Here is an 18712-nt window from a genome sequence, read left to right as displayed (position 1 = left end):
TACCTCCATCTCCCCACAGAACTTCTGCAGTGAAGCTGTTTGCTACTCGGAGATGATGACGCGCAAGATCGAGAGGAACCAGCTGGCCCGAGATCACAAGAATTTCACAGTGCAGGTACGGCCTGTAGCAAGACAGAGCAGGGGGCGGGCACACGATGATGTAAAAACGACCGGAGAGTTCCTTCTTGTAAACACAAAAGCACAGCAGCAGGAGAGCACAAATGTTGACACAGAAATAAAGCAGATGCGTCTTGCTGTCATGAATTGTTTATACTCATAAGCCATATTTCTACTTCTTGGTAGCTCTGCTTCTTTTCCTTCGTTTTTATCTCCTCCTCCACCACCCCTCTCTTTCTCCTCTTTTGCTCCTCTTGGCTTTCGGCTAGCTCTGCATCGGCCTGAACAACGTGGAGCACGTGCGTGCTTTCCTGGCTCACCTGCCTCGAGACCTGGACTGGCCCGGCGTGGAGCGGGCCATGGAGGAGTCGTGTGGCGCGGAGGGGAAAGAGCAGGTCTACAAAGCCCTCAACGGGCAGCTGTTCAACATGGACCTGGACCTGCAAAGGGAAGCCAAGCGCCTAATCACGGTGCTCACCGACAAGGTGAAAACGTTAACCTCCGATCAGCTCAGGCTACATCCGTACTGATGGGATATTCACACGTTTAAATCTTCGGAGATAATTAAAACTGTCAGATAAATTGCAAAACAAAATGTTTTCTGTAGCATCCGCCAGCACAGGCAAATTATTATTTTTGTTTTGTGCCACAGATTAGTTTGTCCAGACTGCAAATATTGAACTTCAATTAAATAAAAAATAACAAGAAAACATACCCGTTTAGCTATAATTACTAGCTCTGCTCTTAAATTAGCTTTTTTCTATATAGGTAGGTAACTATTTTGATATTATCACTGCCTACTGACTAAAATATTTCTTATTATTTTTGGCATTTTGTCTATTCTTTAAAAATGATAGAATATCAGTGTTAAAATTTTCAGAGTAGCATAGCTAAGACCTAAATAATAATTATAAAAATATCCCCACAGGATTTCCACATTAGTGTGTCTTCATATTTTTTAACCCAGATAAATGTTTACCACTATACTGCAGAATACAGAAAGAAAGCAAAAAGATATAAAGTCTCTCTCTCTCTCTCTCTCTATATATATATATATATATATATATATATATATATATATATATATATATATATATATTTGGCTGTTTTTTGGGGGGTCAAACATGTACCGTACTCAGGCTGTCATAGATCTGTTGATCAGTAGATGGTCATACATTGAAACACCAGCTTGCTCTTCTATAACTGAGCATTATGTGTGCAGATGCTGCCTGAACTGCGGCGGTACATTCAGCACATCAGCTTGTCTCCAGACTCCATCAACAACGACGACGTATGTAGCAACAACCAGCTGACATTTTCATTCCTGTGTCAGTTTTGTCACCTGCCGTGTGTTTGTGACATGTGGATTTCTCCCAGGCGGTTTCCCCCCTCATGAAGTACCTTCAAGACACGATGGTCATCCTGACGGCAAACCTTGTTAAGGAAAATCATACCAGGTGAAAAAGTGAAGACAGTAAAAATACGTTTGCAAAACATTTTTTATTTCTTGTCAAAATGGGGCATTTTTGTGTGTGGAATTTTCAAAAGAGAGATTCATTCAGTACAAGTTGGAATAAGACTGTAACATCACAAAATGTGGATAAAGCGAAGCACTGCGGATACTTTCCAGCACTATGCCTTTAAAATCTTGAAGATGAAATTGCAGCAAAATGTGGAAGGCAGCAACTACAATATGACAAAATGTGGAACAGTCCAAGGGTAGGAATACTGTTACTTGCCACATTGAGTATTTTAACTACATACAAATAGGTGAAATACGTGTTTTGCATAATTATAATCCACAACAATGTTAAGTGACAATACTTCATATCATTTAATGGCTATATTTATCACTAGAATTATTTTCATATGTGTACTACAAATACAATTTGATCTGATCTGATCTGATTGGACAATTTAGCCAGAAGTAAACCAATAGATCTCCTGCATGTTCCATGTAAAAATCAGCCAACATGTTTGGCTGATTAAAACCTTGAGCAAAGCTGGCAGGCAGGAGCTACATATGAAATCTGTCCTGTAAACCTCTAACCTTTCCAAGTCGATTATCTGGGAAATGATGGACAGCACTTCCTCCAGCTTTAAAAGAGGAGACACCATCTGCTTTTGATTCGAGGACTCTGCAACGCCAGCATGCATGACTGCATGAGGGTACATTAATGCACATGGTGTTAGGAACTTTTGCTTATATGGAAGAACCACTAAGGCTGAAAAATATTTACTTTGGAGTGACACAGGCTGCTACCAAAGATGGCATCTTTTTCAGGAAAGGCCTTGGCTCTGTGTTAAATGACTGGGTAATAATCTGGATTTGGCTAAAGCAACCAAGCAGCTTTTGACAAGAAGTGATTATTTTAGTTCACCGTTTAATATGTTGCTGTTTTCTCCCAGAAGCATGAGCTTGACAACATGATTTTACATGTTTTTTTTTTCTATCCTGTGGGTGTTATTTTTTGAGAGCATTGTTTGTGCTTGTTGCCTCGCAGAGTCCTGCAGAGCATGTGGGAGCTGCTCCTGCGAATGATCCTGGACGCGGTCACAGAAAACAGGGGTGTTCAGGTGGAGTTCTACAACCGCTTCCAGTACACAGTTGAGGTCAGCGTCATAGCTTCTGCTTAACTTTCTTTGCCATTAGTAAATGTTTGCTCCTTTCCCTCTTTAGCGATCCGTCTCTGGATGCTGGCTGCAATGCACTAGTTAGCATATGTCAGATATTCATGAAGTCTTCAGACAGCAGCTATGTGGCAACATGAGCTCCCTTATGAATGACAATGTGGAAACTGTTGTTTATTCAACAAAGTCAACGAGCTGGCAGGGGACGTCACACATTTCCACGAGAGGCTAAGGTCTGCCACAGACGTGGGCAAAGTTAGGATGCAGTAGCCGCTCGCACCGTCCCTCCACACCTTCCTCCACAAACATCACGTTTGCCTGCCCAAGGTTTCGTAATGTTAGTGTGAACAACAACGGCCATCTTCCCGGAGCTGAGACTTTAGCCTATTCATATCGGAGGGGTTTGTGTGATGACTCATAGCACGCTTGTTCTATTTTTGTCGTCATTTCAATGTTTTAGACCCTGTTGCAGTTCTTCCACGTTAAGGGTGACGGTCTGGCCTTGGAAGACATGAAAAGCGGAGACTACAAGGTATGCGGTCGTGCAATTCTGCCAGCCGAGTTTCATGTGCGTGGTAAATTAAATTTGTCTCCTTTATGTGTTTCCCTAACTGATCACCTTCATTGTTTAGATCTTGGATGAAGAGCTCAGGCTAAACAAATGTTCCTCCTTTGATCTGATCGAGCAGTACTACCTGGAGAAGATTTCCCTCCAGGTGTGTTTTAAGTTACCGGACAGACAATTTCATTTAAGTGGATGGGGAGATATTGATTGAATACCCTGAGCTCTATTGCTTCACCCCTGATTGAAAGTCTGGCCTTTCCTCAAGCCCCTAAAAGCAACACTCAATCAAATATTGCGAGACACTGTGAGAAATTTTGAATATTTTTGTAGGCCACTGAATAAAACAAAAATGATTCTTCTTGTCAGTGGATGTATCACTGCTGAGATAAACACTTAATAAACATGTTCTGACTTTGCTTGTGATGCAACATGTTGCAGAAAACACTCAAGCATACGCCTTACGGTCGAATCAGTGTGAAATGCTACTACGACCCTCCAGAGCAGAGACTCACAGTGGAGATTCTGCACGCTGCGGACATTATCGCATTGGATGCCAATGGTAAAAGTAAAAGCAAATGTTTTTTGATAGACATAAGCTTTGTTGAACATCTTATAATACTTTTGTCATCTTCCTTAGGTCTTAGTGATCCTTTTGTGATTGTGGAGCTCTGTCCTCATCACCTCTTTCCTGCAGCCAAGAGTCAACGCACTCAAGTGAAGCTAAAGACGCTGCATCCAGTATTCGATGAACTGTTTTATTTGTGAGTGAAATGCTTTGGTGTCTTCTCTGCATATGTGATATTATCATTAGCTTCACTCTGTTTTATCTTTTATTTATCAGTCCAACACAAACTGATGAATAGTTACAGTATGAAGTGAAAGGAAATAATACATAATTTCCATTTTCTCTTCCTTGTTTTTTGTATAAATAAAAACCTGAAGCGTAAGTTGCGCATTTGTGTTCACCTCATCTCAGTCAATACGTTCTTCCTGTGTACGTTCAGCTTCAAGTGTTGCAGGATTTGTCGCACGCTGGTCCTTGGCTGCAGCTTTCACTGAGTCCAATTGGGTTGACAGTGTCTTTGAGAGTCAGCTTTCAAATTCTGCCACAGATTCTCAGTTATATTCAGGTCTGGACTTTGTGCCATCGTAACAAATAGATGAGCTTTTACCTAAACAAACGGTTTCTAAAGTTGAGATTTTGATGCCATCTGACAAGAACACCTTCTTCTTACAGTAACAGTGGCAGATTTGCTCTACAAAATGGGGAAAGACATTTCACCACTAACACTTTAACATTATTACATTAGTGACAGCACTTCAGGCCACACCAGGTTCAGGTGATTGATTGGACAGAAAACAAACAACATTATTGGGAGACAGACGGGAAGGAAACGAAGGGGCGGGGGAAACCAGGAAGACACCAACACCAGCAAGCATTTTTTTAGGCCAATAAAAACAGTTTTTTATTGACCTGATGTAATAGTCTAATCTTAAATGTCATGCTCTCATTGGCTGTAAGTAGAAAATCATTACAATTGACAGAAATAAAGGCTTTCAAATAACCATCTGTGTGTAATTAATCTATACACTGTGTTTCACTTAGTGATAAAGTTCCTGAAATAAATGGGCTTTTCAGTAATACTCTGACTTATCGAATGGGTCTGTAGAGTTACAATGAGGTTAAATTACACACAGATGGGCTCTGTTTACTAATTAGGTAGCATCTGACAAACAAGACATTTGGTCGCACAAATTGTTTTTAGATGAATCAGAGTAACAGTTGGAGGGGCGGGGGAATACATTTATTCACACCACTTCTTTTTTTATTTATTTGAAAGTCATAATTTTCCTTACACTTCTCAATTTTTCTCTGACCTGTGTTGGTCCATCACTCCAATAATGCAGACTTGTGGTCGTGTGGCGAAATATGAAAAATGTGGCGTGTGTGTGCACATGTTCCTCATTTGATTGGTTCTTTTTTGACTCTGTTGTCTTCCAGTCATGTCAGTCCTGAACAGTACAGGCACAGGTACGCCTGTTTGACCTTCATTGTGATGGACTACGACTGGCTGTCTACCAATGACTTTGCCGGAGAAGCCGTCGCTCCGCTCAGCGACTTCTGCTGGCCGGGGAGACCAAACGCGTCGGCCGCCGGAAAGAATGTCCAGCCCGTCATTCTGCACTTGTCCCGCAGCAAACCCAGTGGTACAAATACTGTTGCTGAGGATGTTTCAGTCTGTTTGCCCTCTGAGGTAATTCTAAGAATATAAGAGGTACGTTTTCTCTTTGACCCCTCAGAAAAGCCAATCATGAGGATGCTGGATGCTCGCACCGGAGACAGGGAGGCTCAGGAGTTCGTCCGCAGGCTGAAGGAGATCGAGAAGTCGATGGAGGAGGACTGAGAGCTGTTAGTATTGGTTGTATTCATGTTTTTCTGATCACATCTTGCGACACGTGCTTTTGTACTTGTAACAATGTTTACAATATTTACCCTTTCTTTTCCGATGTATTGTTGGCTCGGTAATTATACCAAAATGAAAAGAGCACGAGGATGTTTTCTTACTGGAAGACGAACATCCGGTCACTGTGCAACTCTATGCTGTCTCAGCTTAACTATATTTTAGAAGTCAATGGATAGTTGATACTGAATGTTACTAGTCTATATTTTTTGTAATGGAGTAATTGTTATGTTCGTTGTATAATATTTGATATGATAGATTTAACATTTAAAAAGAATATTTTGTGGAAGTAGCCGACATATAGCTCTAAGTCTTAAGTCTAAATCTATACCTCAGATATGCTTATTGGTTACAGAGGTGTTTTGACGGGGGTTGTTCCCAGGTAATGTGGAGTTCAGTTGGATGGAAGCTTATTTAGTGTGTTCACCTGCTACAGCATCCATCATGATTAGTGGCACCCCTGGAAAGGATGTGTTAATCTGTAGGGGGTTTGATTTGTTTAATTATTGCTCTTTCTAAAGATATGGGGAAATTTACACCAAGTAATCTGTTTCCTCTACGACTAAAATCACCACACATCTGTTCAACCTGCATGCCGACTCTCTTGTTTTTCTCGCTACAAATTGTGGTAAGAAGAAGAAAATCTATATGTCACATCCAATGAAAGCAAGATATTGCTTGGCATGCAAATCCACCAAAAAGCATTAAGTATAAATCGCAAAAATAATTGAAGTACATATATTTTTTATGGTGAAGTAAAAATTACAAATAAAAGGAGGAAAATAATGCCATGGAGGAGTAAGTTTCCACAGAGATCTTTGTGAGATCAATTTCACATATTTACAAGAAAATACTTAGATATTCTCTGATGTTGAAAACCTCAGAGTTGTTTATTTCTTAAAAGATTTGGACACTGTAATGTCAGTAAATATTTTCTTTAAATATTTTATCCAAGTTTTTGTTTTTTTTCTTGAAAATTTGCCAATAACTCCCCCGTGGCCAATTATTTTATGAAATCTTAATGTTCATAGGTATTGTTAGTGCAAAAAACTGTGCCACATTTTATGTTATTAAAAGGTAGGCTTGCGATTTTATTTTATTTTGGGGCTTGTTGCAAATCTCAGGGGTGCCATTAATTGTGGAAAGTGCTGGATTATTTATTCTTTGAAGCTTCTTAATATAAACATAATAAGACGTTAATTGTAAGAATGCAATTTTAGGTAGTCTGAAATTTTAAGCTTGTGGGCCAGTGAGAGGTCTGCAGCAACGAGGTCTAACATTTCCTCGCACACAAGCCACTGCGTGGTTTCATTTAACTTTTAGTCACCTTGCATTAACACGAAAGGTCACCGAAGAAACCAATGACAAGAGACTTCAGTGTTATGAAAACTTAGTCACCTACCTTTTTCTTTTTTCCTGTTTGCACAAGCGCGACAGGTTAACTGAAAGCTGTTTTATGTTTATTCAAAGATTTAATGTAAAGAATATCTAACCTGACTCTCAGCTAATTAATAAAAAAACTTGATAAAAAACTTGCCGAGTTATATAAAGTGACCCAGTGAGTTCAGATTATTTCAAGAATATTTTATTTTGTTCAGAATTGAACAAATTAATGAGCAGATGAATCTAAAGAGTTCAGGGAATTCATTTCTAGGACTGTCCTCCACTTTCTCTTTTTGTCCTTCACATTTTTATTCTGATGGAGGCCAAAAAATACCGCGTCCTCGTTTCAGAAGTGCCAGCATTTCAGAAACATTTTAAAAGGAAAACCAGGCTAATTGGTTTGGATTCGCACATGTGGTGTTCAGAATCCACCAGAAAACGACTCCAGGCGTCACAACGCCCGGGATGTGAAAGCTTTAAATCCGCGAAGGCCTTCGTTGATGTTTTAAATATGAATCTGTTCCACGGTTTGACGTTTTCTCCCTCAAGGTGAATAGAAGTGAGGATAATGACATGTGCAGTGGTATAATTGCACTTGAGGGGAAAGGAAAGTCCTACCCTCTGCAGCAGCTCTCACCGGCCTGACAAGCAGAATTAAGCTTGAGCTCCCAAAGCTCTGTGAGTGTAGCTGGAAGACTGGGACCTTAATGCTGCTGCAAAAAAGATGAGGGTCACATTTTGACCTGGACTCCAACCACTTTACCTTGTGAAAAAGAAATTCCTATTACTTGGTTATGCAAAAATAAAGAGCATTGAACAGGCTTCAAAAAGCACAAAATATCCACGTCCGACTCTCAGTGTTGCTATAGCAAGTCAAGAGATAGTTAAGTAAATATTGATTAGATTAATCCTAGCTTAGTTTAAAACGTCTCAACACATAAGTTTACATTATTAAAGGGATTATGGATTTAAAAAATAATAATAATAACGCACAAATGGGCAAATTTGCTGGTACTTTTAGTAAAGACGTGTTAAAATCCTTAAAATAAATCTCTTCTTGCAGCCACATGATCTCACACTGAAAAGAAAAATGCTACTAGCGCCGCTAGAACAGTACCTGGTTTTCTACTGAAACATTTATCAAGGTTGGAGTGCAGAGAGAGTAATCTTGGGCAATTTCTCTGTGGAGAATCTCTCCAAATTATCCAAAGTCTCATGGTGTAATCCGCACACAGGTTTTTCGCAAGATTTAGGTCTGAGATGCTCATGACAGCATTTTGTCCGCTGAACCATTTCCGCCTTTATTTTAGTGTATGATTTTGGATCATTATGAAATAAAGAACTATAATCAATTTTGATTTCAACATGTTTTTAGTCAAAATTTTACTGTGGTTCCAAGTGTCCATGATGGTCTATTATATGTTGTGTGCTACGCCACATTTTTCCCTTTGTTTAAGCCCAAATGTACCTGTGTAGATTGTTTTAGGAAAGCCGATCAGAACAAAGTTCATGACGCCGTAAAACGCTAGAAAAGTTCATTAAATGTCACAATTTTGCGATGTCAGTTGTCATATTAATTTCACCCTCAATGAAATTATCAGCAAGAGCTTTTGTGCTTGGTGAGGATTATTTCATGTAACACTTTTTCCCTACAAATGTTCCACTCTAAAACATAAAGGCTTTCTGAAAGTAAACCTACATCCCCCCCCCCCTCCCAAAAAAAAAGAAGTAATGTTATAACAAAGATACAACTGGTTGGATTTTTTGAAAATTGTATTTTAAAAAATTGCCACATCTTGAACACGACTTTATTTTGGGGATTTTCAAAGTCTTCTACAGGAGTGCCAGCTAATAACAAATAAGAACTTTTGCCCATTCAGGCTTTTGGGAGTTGTTGATGCATATAAAATTGTTCTTTTATCACAATTTCAAAACAGTCACTAAGTTGTAGTAAAGAAAGTGTAGCAGGTTCACCAAAATCCTCACACCGACAGCATTTTGACAGTGACGTAACTTTTTAGTAGCTGCTTGTGTGGTGCTTCGCTGTAACCCTGTGAAGTTGTGAGGATAATGCACTCAGAAAAAAATAATAGAAAAAAAATTTTTAATGCCTAAAAGAAAAACACGTTTTGCATTAAAGGTTTTTTTTAAAGGGTGTTCAGGAAGTCTGCTTTCTTACAGGTGCAGGGAGTCATTTAGTGTGTCTGAACAGCATTTGCTTTTATGTTTGTTTAGTTTTGAGATGTGGCATTTAGTTACCCCCTGGAAGACAAGCACAGCTTATTAAGGTAATAGTTGAATAGCTAACAGTGTTTGATTGGCATTCTTCCTCAAACACTTTAATTTATTACCAACAAATGTTTACAAAAAAACAACGCAACCTCATTTTTTGAGTATAAACAAACATTAAAATTTAGATTAGGGTCATGACATAGTCATTTATATCTTTATAAAGACAGTGTTAAGGGAGGTAGTTTTAAATTCAGGGTCCTATCTTTGGAATAATAATAATAATAATAATTTGTTAGTATTCAGTCACAGTAAGCTAGTTGTGTTTTTCTGACCAGCATAAAGAAGGGGTGAAACATAAGTTTTAAAAAAAAAACATGTTTTACACATGCACAAATTACAGCAATTTAATTTAATTTCTCCCCGCATAATGAATTGTTTAATTTTGAGGATTTTAGAGATTAAAGCTAGTAAAAACTGTCTAAAGTGGCAAAAAAAACAAAAAACTTTGTTATTGTTATTGTTAAAGTGAATCATTTGTCATTGAATTGTAAATGCCTGTGTTGCTGTTTATTAGATAATAACTTTAGAAAATGTCCATGACCCAATAAAGACTGTATTTAAATTTCATCCTGGTTTCTTCATTCTCATAAAAAAAAAAAACTGTATGTATTACTTATTGAAATCATAGCAGCTTTAGGAAAAGGGTGCAACATCGGCACATGATGCAACCTCGCACACGATCGTAGTGTGAAAAAAAAAAATCCACAGGCGGATTTTGACCTTTTTGTCCATTCATCCTCTCTGTCAATCTCTCACCTTTCTTCACCACACTCCTCCTCTCAGTCCTGTGTCTCTGGCAATCCTTGACCTTTTAATATTTTGCTTCCCAACTGCCGCGACTAGCCGGAGATCAAACGCGTCCTGCAACACAGCGGCAACTCTGCAGAAGAGCGACATAAAACCACGAGGAAACAGTGGTGTCCATTATGTCCACCGTGAGAACACGGAGCCGCGGGACACACTCACCTTAGTGTCCACACCACTCAAAGGGACTGCTGTGATAGTGGATTAGACAAGGATTTCTCATAGCTGCGAGACACGAAAGCTTGTGGTTTACTGACTGGCAGTCGATACGTTCTAAATTAGAAACCTGGTGAAAACAGATGGGTTATGAACTGCATGTTGGCTCAGGTGTGGAGAGGAACCTTGTCATTGTATACAGACACAATGCCCTCCAACCCGCGCATCAGCTGCAGCGTGTGAGAGGCTGAAGCCGGTTGCAGATTAGCGATACTGGTTCCCCGTGATGAACTGAGTGTTTGTGTGACAACATAGATTTTAGAAAAGCTGGACAAAAAAATGTTGGAGGTCTTCTGATTCCCACCACTAGATGTCCCTGTAGTTTCATGAACCGTTTCCACTCAGCAACACATGCAGTTATGATAGAAAAAAAGAAAATATATATATATTTTTTAGAGACAGTAGGCCATATTATACATAGTGTTTTTTTTAGTAGTAATGGCAGGATGTATCACCAGTTACCAAACGTTTTATGTTTTCCGAGGACCATCTGACTGACAGCATAAACAGCACAGCAGAACATTGAATTTGCTACTTTGTTGTGCTGTTATCAATGCAGCAAATCACGACTGGATAAAGGATTTTATGCATTTCTACTTTTACCTTAAAATTAAAACTTTGAAAATTAATAAAAAGGTTGCACAAAGTTAAGGAAATTCTTACCTTGCAGATAATAACAAGCCCTGTTTTCCACTGCATAGCTACTGATGCTCAGTTTTAAGGATATAAGCATAGTTTGTTGATATGAGACTAAAGTGAATATATCTTCTTGTTACGTCTTTTCTAGGAATAACAACACAAGTAATACATCTTCATGTCAAAGTGAGTATTTACTACTGATTTCTGTTAAAGTGACAGCAATAATCACTATTTAGTTGAAAAGTAAAAATAAAAAATATCGTCTGAGAACATTTCCTTCCAGGTAAAGACACTGTTTTGAATCATTTCAAATAAACCCCAAAATACAGGTCCATCATGCTTTTGATGTTTTTTTTTTTTTTTTTTTTAAGAATACACTGAGCTTCTCGTACAAACTTTTCCTTACATCTTATGGAAAAGCTGGACGTTTGTAGCGGTTTCTGATCCCCAGGAATGTTGGCAGTGTCTGTGCATGGCTGTTGCTCCTCTTCTGGCTCTGGCAGATACATTTAACACAGCATTGATCCTGCGAAGTCTTATCTTCTCTCAGACAAGCCTAATCCTCCATGCAGAATGTTACACCGTCGTCCCCGTCTCCTCCCACCACAGCAGCTGAACCTGGATCCCCGACACACCCAGATGTGGGATTTCACACCTGCACTACTTTCAGCATCAGTCAAGGGAGAGGGTTAAATTGTAAATTTATGCAAACTAAGCTATCTTTTGGATCTCTGTGTGCATGTGCTGGCAAGACTCCGCTCTTCTGCTTGTAGTTCATAAAATGAAAAATGTGACTATTTATGCACCCTAATTTCAAAATTTTGGTAAAATTGCCTCTGAACTGCTTGCTATATCATTAAAAATGTGTACTGCTGGGAGGGCCTGTGAAGATGCCTTTAGCAAAGATCACCTCGCATGCATGCAAGGACATAAACACCTGTGCCTGCAGGTGCATCTCTTGCTGACAGGTCTGCATAATTAGACACTTCTGAAGTCAGCCTATGCTCTCCAGTGTGTGTGATGTGGGAAGAAGCCTACACAGCAAGTCCTTTGTGGCTTCTGAGGCCTCTGCTGGAGTGAGAAGAGATAATATTGGACAGCTTGCCCTTGAGGAATGCAAATGGGATGGTGTTTGGGCCACAGCCAGTGATTTGCTGGGTCTTTTGGCCAAATCCATCACAGAACCATCCCTTTATCTTCTTACAGTCTTGTGTTGACTGGTCCCAATATAGTGACTGAATGAGACCAGAATGAGTCCATTAATGTGGACACACAGGCTGTGACACGTTCACATTAGGTTTGGTCTCTGTAAAACTAAGGACTTTCTGAATTAAGGGAACTCACTCTGCTTGAACACTGATTAATGCTGGGGGATTTTCCAGATGAAAAAAATTATATCTGATTCATTATTAAAGGCAAGTGGAGGAAAAGAAAATTGCCACAGTGTTGCTACATATTAATTTGCGTGGAATGCAATCTTTGATTTCCACTAGACTTCTAAGTTATTTTGCTCATAAAAATATTGGTAGTTGAATTTCTCTGGGTCATTTATGAGCATAATGTTTCTCTTGTAGTTGTAGGTTACGTTTTGGTGCTCCACACTTTGACTAACATTGACATATAAAGATTCTGCTTAATAACAAACTTATTATCCAAAAAGGTAATATGTTTTTTAAGACCTCAGACATCATCAGAGTGGCCAGCGAACATATTCTCAAAGTAATTATAGGACATATGTAAAAGGTCAAATCTCAGGCGTTCATTCATGGTCTCTTCATAAGTTATTGATTATTTATTGATTATGATTGTTCATTTTTTTAAAAAGTGATCCGTTTTTCCACATAAAGCAATACATTCAACAGCAGTCAATAAAATGTTTCTCTTCCCTCTCTATGCTGTTGTTCTTTGCCCCCATGTACTTACATCTGCAGAACCAGTAATTGCACTGAAAGCAGTTAGAAGTTCTACATAACTACATAATTAATTACAACAAACTGTGTAAATTTGATCATGTGCAGCAGAAAAATAATATCACCTTTCAGGACTTATAGCAGTCCCATAAGCCAGTTATCACATGAGCAGCATCTGATTTTTTTTTTTTTTTTTTTTTTTTTCCTGTGACTAGTTATAGCAGCAACCCTGGGGAGACGTTTTAACTACTTTATAAGGAAAAGGTTTGCTTGTAAAAAATAAAAAATAAACAAGAATATAAAAAACAGAGAAGAACTTGTATGAGGAGCATCTTTCCTTTGGGGACCTAAATAAGAACAGAACTGTTTGTCTCTGTGAAGGAGTCATTATTGTGGTAGAATTCATCCACATGAATCCACTCGCTTTATCCACTCAGCAAGTACAAAAACAGCGGCTCTCTCAGCTGCTCTCAAAAATGCACATACTGTTTCTGCGACTCTATAAAGGTTTGTTTTTTTTATATCTTCAGCACAGTCTTCTTAGTTGAAGTTCACAAACAAATAACAGCAGGAGCAAAAACGAAGAAAAAAAAATAGGGGAAAAAAAACTGGCTCAACTTTGTGTTTACTTTATTTAGTTCAGCTGACACCAAGGGAGCTTGTTTTGGAATGTATCTTTGTATAAATGCTTTAACAGTAATTATAGAACTGGCGGGGAATGCTATGCATAATTTATCAGTTCCCAGGGTATTTTTCTTAAGATATAAAAAGGTGTTTAGCACATATGTTTATTTTTCTGCCACTTTTTTTTTTTTTGTTTTCTCAAGAAATCTTGTTGTTCAAACGAGCCTCGTGGTGTTTAAAAAAAGCACTGAGATATGGCGGCAACAGAAGTTTCTGTTTGCTGTCGGATTTATCAGACGAAAACTGCAGAGAGGGAGAAATCTCAGTGTGATACTGCAGAAAACCTTATGCCTCAAATAGGATATGGAAACTGGAATAAATGTAAAGTTTAAATTTCTGGTACACATTTAAAACTGATTGGCTGCACAATGAAGTATGGAGAGGAAGATTGTGACAGCAAAAATAAATATATACCAGAGGGAATTTTTTTGTGTTATATTTTATTTTTAAATGCATTACAGATTTCAGGTTAAATTGAAAAAGAGATGGTTTGCATGCAGTAAAAACAAGTTGCACACTCTTTGCTTTGGCAGGAAGAAACTAAAATACCAGTCCTGGGGAAACCATTTCAGAGCTAATAGCAGTAACGTGGCTTTGATAATACAATATTTATTCCGTTTCGACAACGGTTTTCTTTTACAACTGAACAAGCAAATTTAGCATTAGGTTTGCAGCTTCAAAATTTAAAATGGAACCTGCTTCCTTTCTGCAGGGAAATATGCTAATTGCTCCTTTTCTAATTACATTCAGAATGCAGGAAGGCCACAGAAGGTTAAGAAGGCATCAGAAAGAGAAGATTTGCATTCATCACTAATCAAAGCATGCACAGCGCTGCATCAATGCCAGAGGTGACATTTTGATCAGAGCTCTTGAGACCCCTCGTTATTCATTCTTATCACTGCTGCCCTTTTCAGAAGCAGGAAATTATTATGCAAAAAAAAAAAAATCAAAATTCTTTAAAGACGCCGCCACGCCATTCAAGGTCTGTGCTAATTGAATCTCAAAGACCACCATCCTTGCATCAATTTCTTAGCGGCTGTCGCGTCCTTCTAAAATTCTCTGTTGTGAAGCCTGACTCTGAGGTGATTGTGATAATAGTGAGCTTTAGTTCATTTCCTGTTGCAGAGCTCCATGAACAGGGCGTCGGAGGGTCAAGTGGTCAGTCGGAAAGCCGAACTGTCTTTGAAGTCGCTGACGGCCACTTTCAGACAAAAGACGACTGTATCCATGGTCACCGATGGTGAAAGAGTGAGAATGTGACCGGTTACCGCTAAAATCTCCTGGTTCAGTCCGAGGTCAGCAGACTTCACACTTCCCAAACAATGTTGGATAAGATTCCTATTTTTCTTCCCAGATCACTGATGCTCTCTGTCAACTGGTGAACCAGGAAATTCCAACCACAGTCACAGTCTGTGGGGACAATGTGTTTCCTCTTTTGCTGCACAAATTGTTTTTGCAAAACTGTAAATATTTCGTACGTGGGAGCTGTCAAAAAATGCCCTTGTTTCTATTCAGTCATTGTGGACAAGCCTCAGTTAGATTCTCCCACTTTCACTGCCTGATCTGATAGAAGCGGTGGCGAATCTTCTGCTCGGACACTGTGACCTGCTTTTCTGTCACGTGCAGAGAAGATATTTATGATAATGGAGAACAGTCCCATAAAAGTTGTTCCCTGGCACAGGGTGGGAGGTAGAGCTATTTATCCTGACTGGACCCTCTCATGGAGGCTGTGGGAATGGACCACAGGAATCCTCCCACAAGAAAGCAAAGGGTGAGACACAAGTCTAAAGACAGGCTCTGTGGTCTCGCCGCCTGTGGGTACAGTATGTGAATCAGAGCAACGACGTACAATGTCAGCCTTTCTCTCATGCCCCCCAGACCTTCATTTGAATCACATTAGCTTTCCCTGAGAGGTAAATTGGAGGAGTTCCCGGTAATGGAGTTTTTGGTAGTATTGTGTAACAATAAGTCCCAAACGCAATTATTAGCAATTTTAAACAGCATTATCATGTAGGGACTGATTATCAGAATACTAACCACAATACATTTCAGTCTCAGGGTTTATCTTATGAAGTTTTATATTAATTAGTAGAAAATTATCCTTTATGTACTTTTAGGCACTATTAATATCAACATCAATTGTTTATTTTTTATTTGTTTATTTGATTGTGACAAAAATATTTAATTAACATAATATATACATGAGCAATTATAGACATGGCTAATTTGCAATCCACTGTTAAACACACATAACAAAAGTAGATAAAAATATATATTGGTAAATTAGTTGTGATCACAGGCCTGGCACATTTTTTTAATGCTTTTAAGTTCATATCTAAAACTGTTCCCAGTCTGAATCCAGTTGAAGTTCAAGCTTCAAGAAATTCCACAGGTTGACTGTCCGAGGGATGACTCTCTTACAGGCTCTGACGTTTCCACTGGAGATGGCTCGTGTGTTAAAACCCACTGCTCTGAGTGGAACTACAAGTTCACTGATTTTAGAAGAGGGCCGATTGTACAGACATGTATACGTAGATCTTAAAAGAACAAAACCTTGGAATTCATTTATTTTGCTCAGCACAAGTTAAGTTCTTTATTTCTGGAAATAACAATAGTTTTATTGGAACAGCTGGTCTCATCCTATATGCTCAAAGAGACTCAGCTGTCCCAACATTTTTTTTCTACCAGTTGTTTATCCAGAAATAAACACGTTTTCAACCAAACCATTGCTACATTCAACTTGTGAGTGTTTAGCTGCTGCAAGGCCAGAGATGATTTTCCCTCTCAGTTGAACTGAGAAAATTAGAAATAATTTTGACATCAACAAAATGCAAACAAAACCAGCTAACTTCCCTCTCTTTTTTTCTTTTTCAAGATTGATGCTTTTTTTTTGTTTTCCTTTCTTTTGTGAGATGGCTTTCTGAATGGAAATAAACCTTCTGGTTGAACAGAACTAATTTCAAATCCAAATCTATCAGTGGTGTGAATAATTTTACACTTGACTACAACTGCGGAAATAAACGCCGTGAACAAATTCAAGACGGCAATTTACTCCAAACGAAATCTTATGTTCTAATTGTGCTACATTGCTCTGCACTTTGTGAGGCTTTAGCCAAAATCCCACATTAAGCCACTTGGTTCTGTTCAGTGATGTCACCGAGTCCCTGGGACCACCATGAGTGCTGCCAACACTCACAGTGTGCTCTCATCCACTCTGTAAAAGCTAACAAACTCTGTGGTCATTACAGCCCACTACTGAAGTGTTTTTTTGCGTCATGTGAACATCATGTGGTGAGACTTGGGGGAGGAGAGGGGAGGGAATTACACTCTGTGCTCCTTTTACAAAATATGCCATGGCACCTTCATCTTCATCTGGAAAATTATGTCCAAAGGTTGTTACTTTAAGGCTGAATTTGGTTAAAAATGAAGGAACGCTGTCAGAAGGGTTGCCAGGTATGGAGTATTGTTTTTGTTTATTCTTTCCAGCAGTCTTGATTAAGATGTTTCAGTGGTTCAAATGAAATGTTTGCACAGCCCCATCTGTCCCAAATTCCTTTTAAACAGTTTAAACAAATTAGCCGTCCTTGATCAGAGGAGGAAAAAAAAAAAAGAAATCCAATTTAACATCAAATGAATCAAACCTAAACAACATATATGCTAAGAACCTCTCAGTTCCCAAAGAAGTTAATGAAAATAGACAGAAACACTGCTGATCAGTCACCACCAGCCTTTAAATAAACCTTTTGTGGCCGTGATCAGAGACCAGCATGGAAGCCCTCGTTTCTTTTAAGTACATGTTATTAAAACTGGCCATTTGACAAGCATGCATGAATTGAGTGCATGTAAGCGAAAGCGCTGCCTCTCTGGTTCTAATCAGCGTTGCTTGTTTGGCGAGCACCATCTGCTGAGGACCAGACCCCTGCAGGGTGAAACTCAATCCAGATGCCTTCTATTTGGCAATACCAGCGCCGTTTCAGTCTCACGTACGTTCTGCAGAGTGGATTGCACGAACATCGTGGCTGATTCCTCGTATGACATCAGACCTCTGTGTCATCTTGCCTAGAATTTTTTTCTTTTTACAAGTGCCTGTTCTGTTTTGATCTTAACGTGAAGTCTAAGAATGTTCCCCACTAATTTGTTGTGTAACTGCTTTATTTTTTTGTTTTAGCCTTTAAACCCTGAGCACCATCATAAAATGAGCTAAATTCAGATGTGTTATTTTTAACACCTTAATATTTTTAGAAATTGATGGGTGGATTATTTAGAAAATAATAATAATAATAAAAAAACAACATCCCATCTGTTGCACCACGCGATGCAACAAGCACCGCAGGAATGAGGTTAACCAATGAGTTTGCGGCCTCATCCAAACCTTCTATGGAAAATACCACAAAGATAATCAGTGCATGAGCAGGCAGACAGTACTTTATCAGATCAAGTGCATTCACCCCACACCCACACACTCACAAATATCAGCCCGGTCAAACAACACACACACAGAGAGACAGCCTCCCTTTCACTCAAATCCTGGTAGCAGCTCTGGGTTGTTACACAACAGGAAAATCCAGCAGTTAGCCCCAGAGTGCTCTGCATTTGGAGTGAGGAGGGTGAGGGGCAGTAGACTTGTGGTGTCTCAGGAAAAAAAACTAAAAAATGTTGATAAATTATAGTGAAGATGTGTCCATATTATGTCTGCATTTTAGGACTTTCTCCTTTATGTTTTGTTGCAGTATGGTCAAGTGGGGATGAATGTCTCAGAACAAGTCAAATACTTGAGGTCGTTTTTCTGTTGTCCAGTGAAATTTTGAATGCATGCCCAAAATAATGCAAGAAGATATATTTTATATTAATAATATCATTTTTAAAAGGTCATGGTGAAGCAGCTCTCTTGGTTTGTAGGAATATCACATGTTTATTCTGAAGAAATGAATGCAAACAAAATAACATTGAGTTTTATGCCATGCAATAGCAGGTCAACACACTTGTCAGTTTCCTCACAAAATCTTTTA

General features: G+C 38.9%; 1 protein-coding gene across 1 annotated transcript in view; it reads left to right on the top strand.

Moving 5' to 3' along the window:
• The window catches only part of baiap3 (BAI1 associated protein 3), a 40412-nt gene extending 31544 nt beyond the window's left edge, over window positions 1–8868 (top strand). Inside the window, exons 24-34 of the mRNA XM_008415934.3 lie at window positions 20–115; window positions 387–602; window positions 1340–1408; window positions 1495–1574; window positions 2622–2730; window positions 3209–3280; window positions 3381–3464; window positions 3752–3872; window positions 3951–4074; window positions 5316–5521; window positions 5615–8868. Of these exons, the coding sequence (XP_008414156.1) occupies window positions 20–115; window positions 387–602; window positions 1340–1408; window positions 1495–1574; window positions 2622–2730; window positions 3209–3280; window positions 3381–3464; window positions 3752–3872; window positions 3951–4074; window positions 5316–5521; window positions 5615–5718 (1281 nt within the window). The 3' untranslated portion in view covers window positions 5719–8868. The remainder of the gene's footprint in view (window positions 1–19; window positions 116–386; window positions 603–1339; window positions 1409–1494; window positions 1575–2621; window positions 2731–3208; window positions 3281–3380; window positions 3465–3751; window positions 3873–3950; window positions 4075–5315; window positions 5522–5614) is intronic.
• Window positions 8869–18712: the final 9844 nt, after the last annotated feature.

Source organism: Poecilia reticulata, chromosome 8 (genome assembly GCF_904066995.2).
Source record: "Poecilia reticulata chromosome 8, P_reticulata-male-v2, whole genome shotgun sequence".
Lineage (NCBI taxonomy): Eukaryota > Metazoa > Chordata > Actinopteri > Cyprinodontiformes > Poeciliidae > Poecilia > Poecilia reticulata.
The sequence above is the reverse complement of the archived record's forward strand: the minus strand, read 5'-3'. Positions and strand labels throughout refer to the sequence as shown.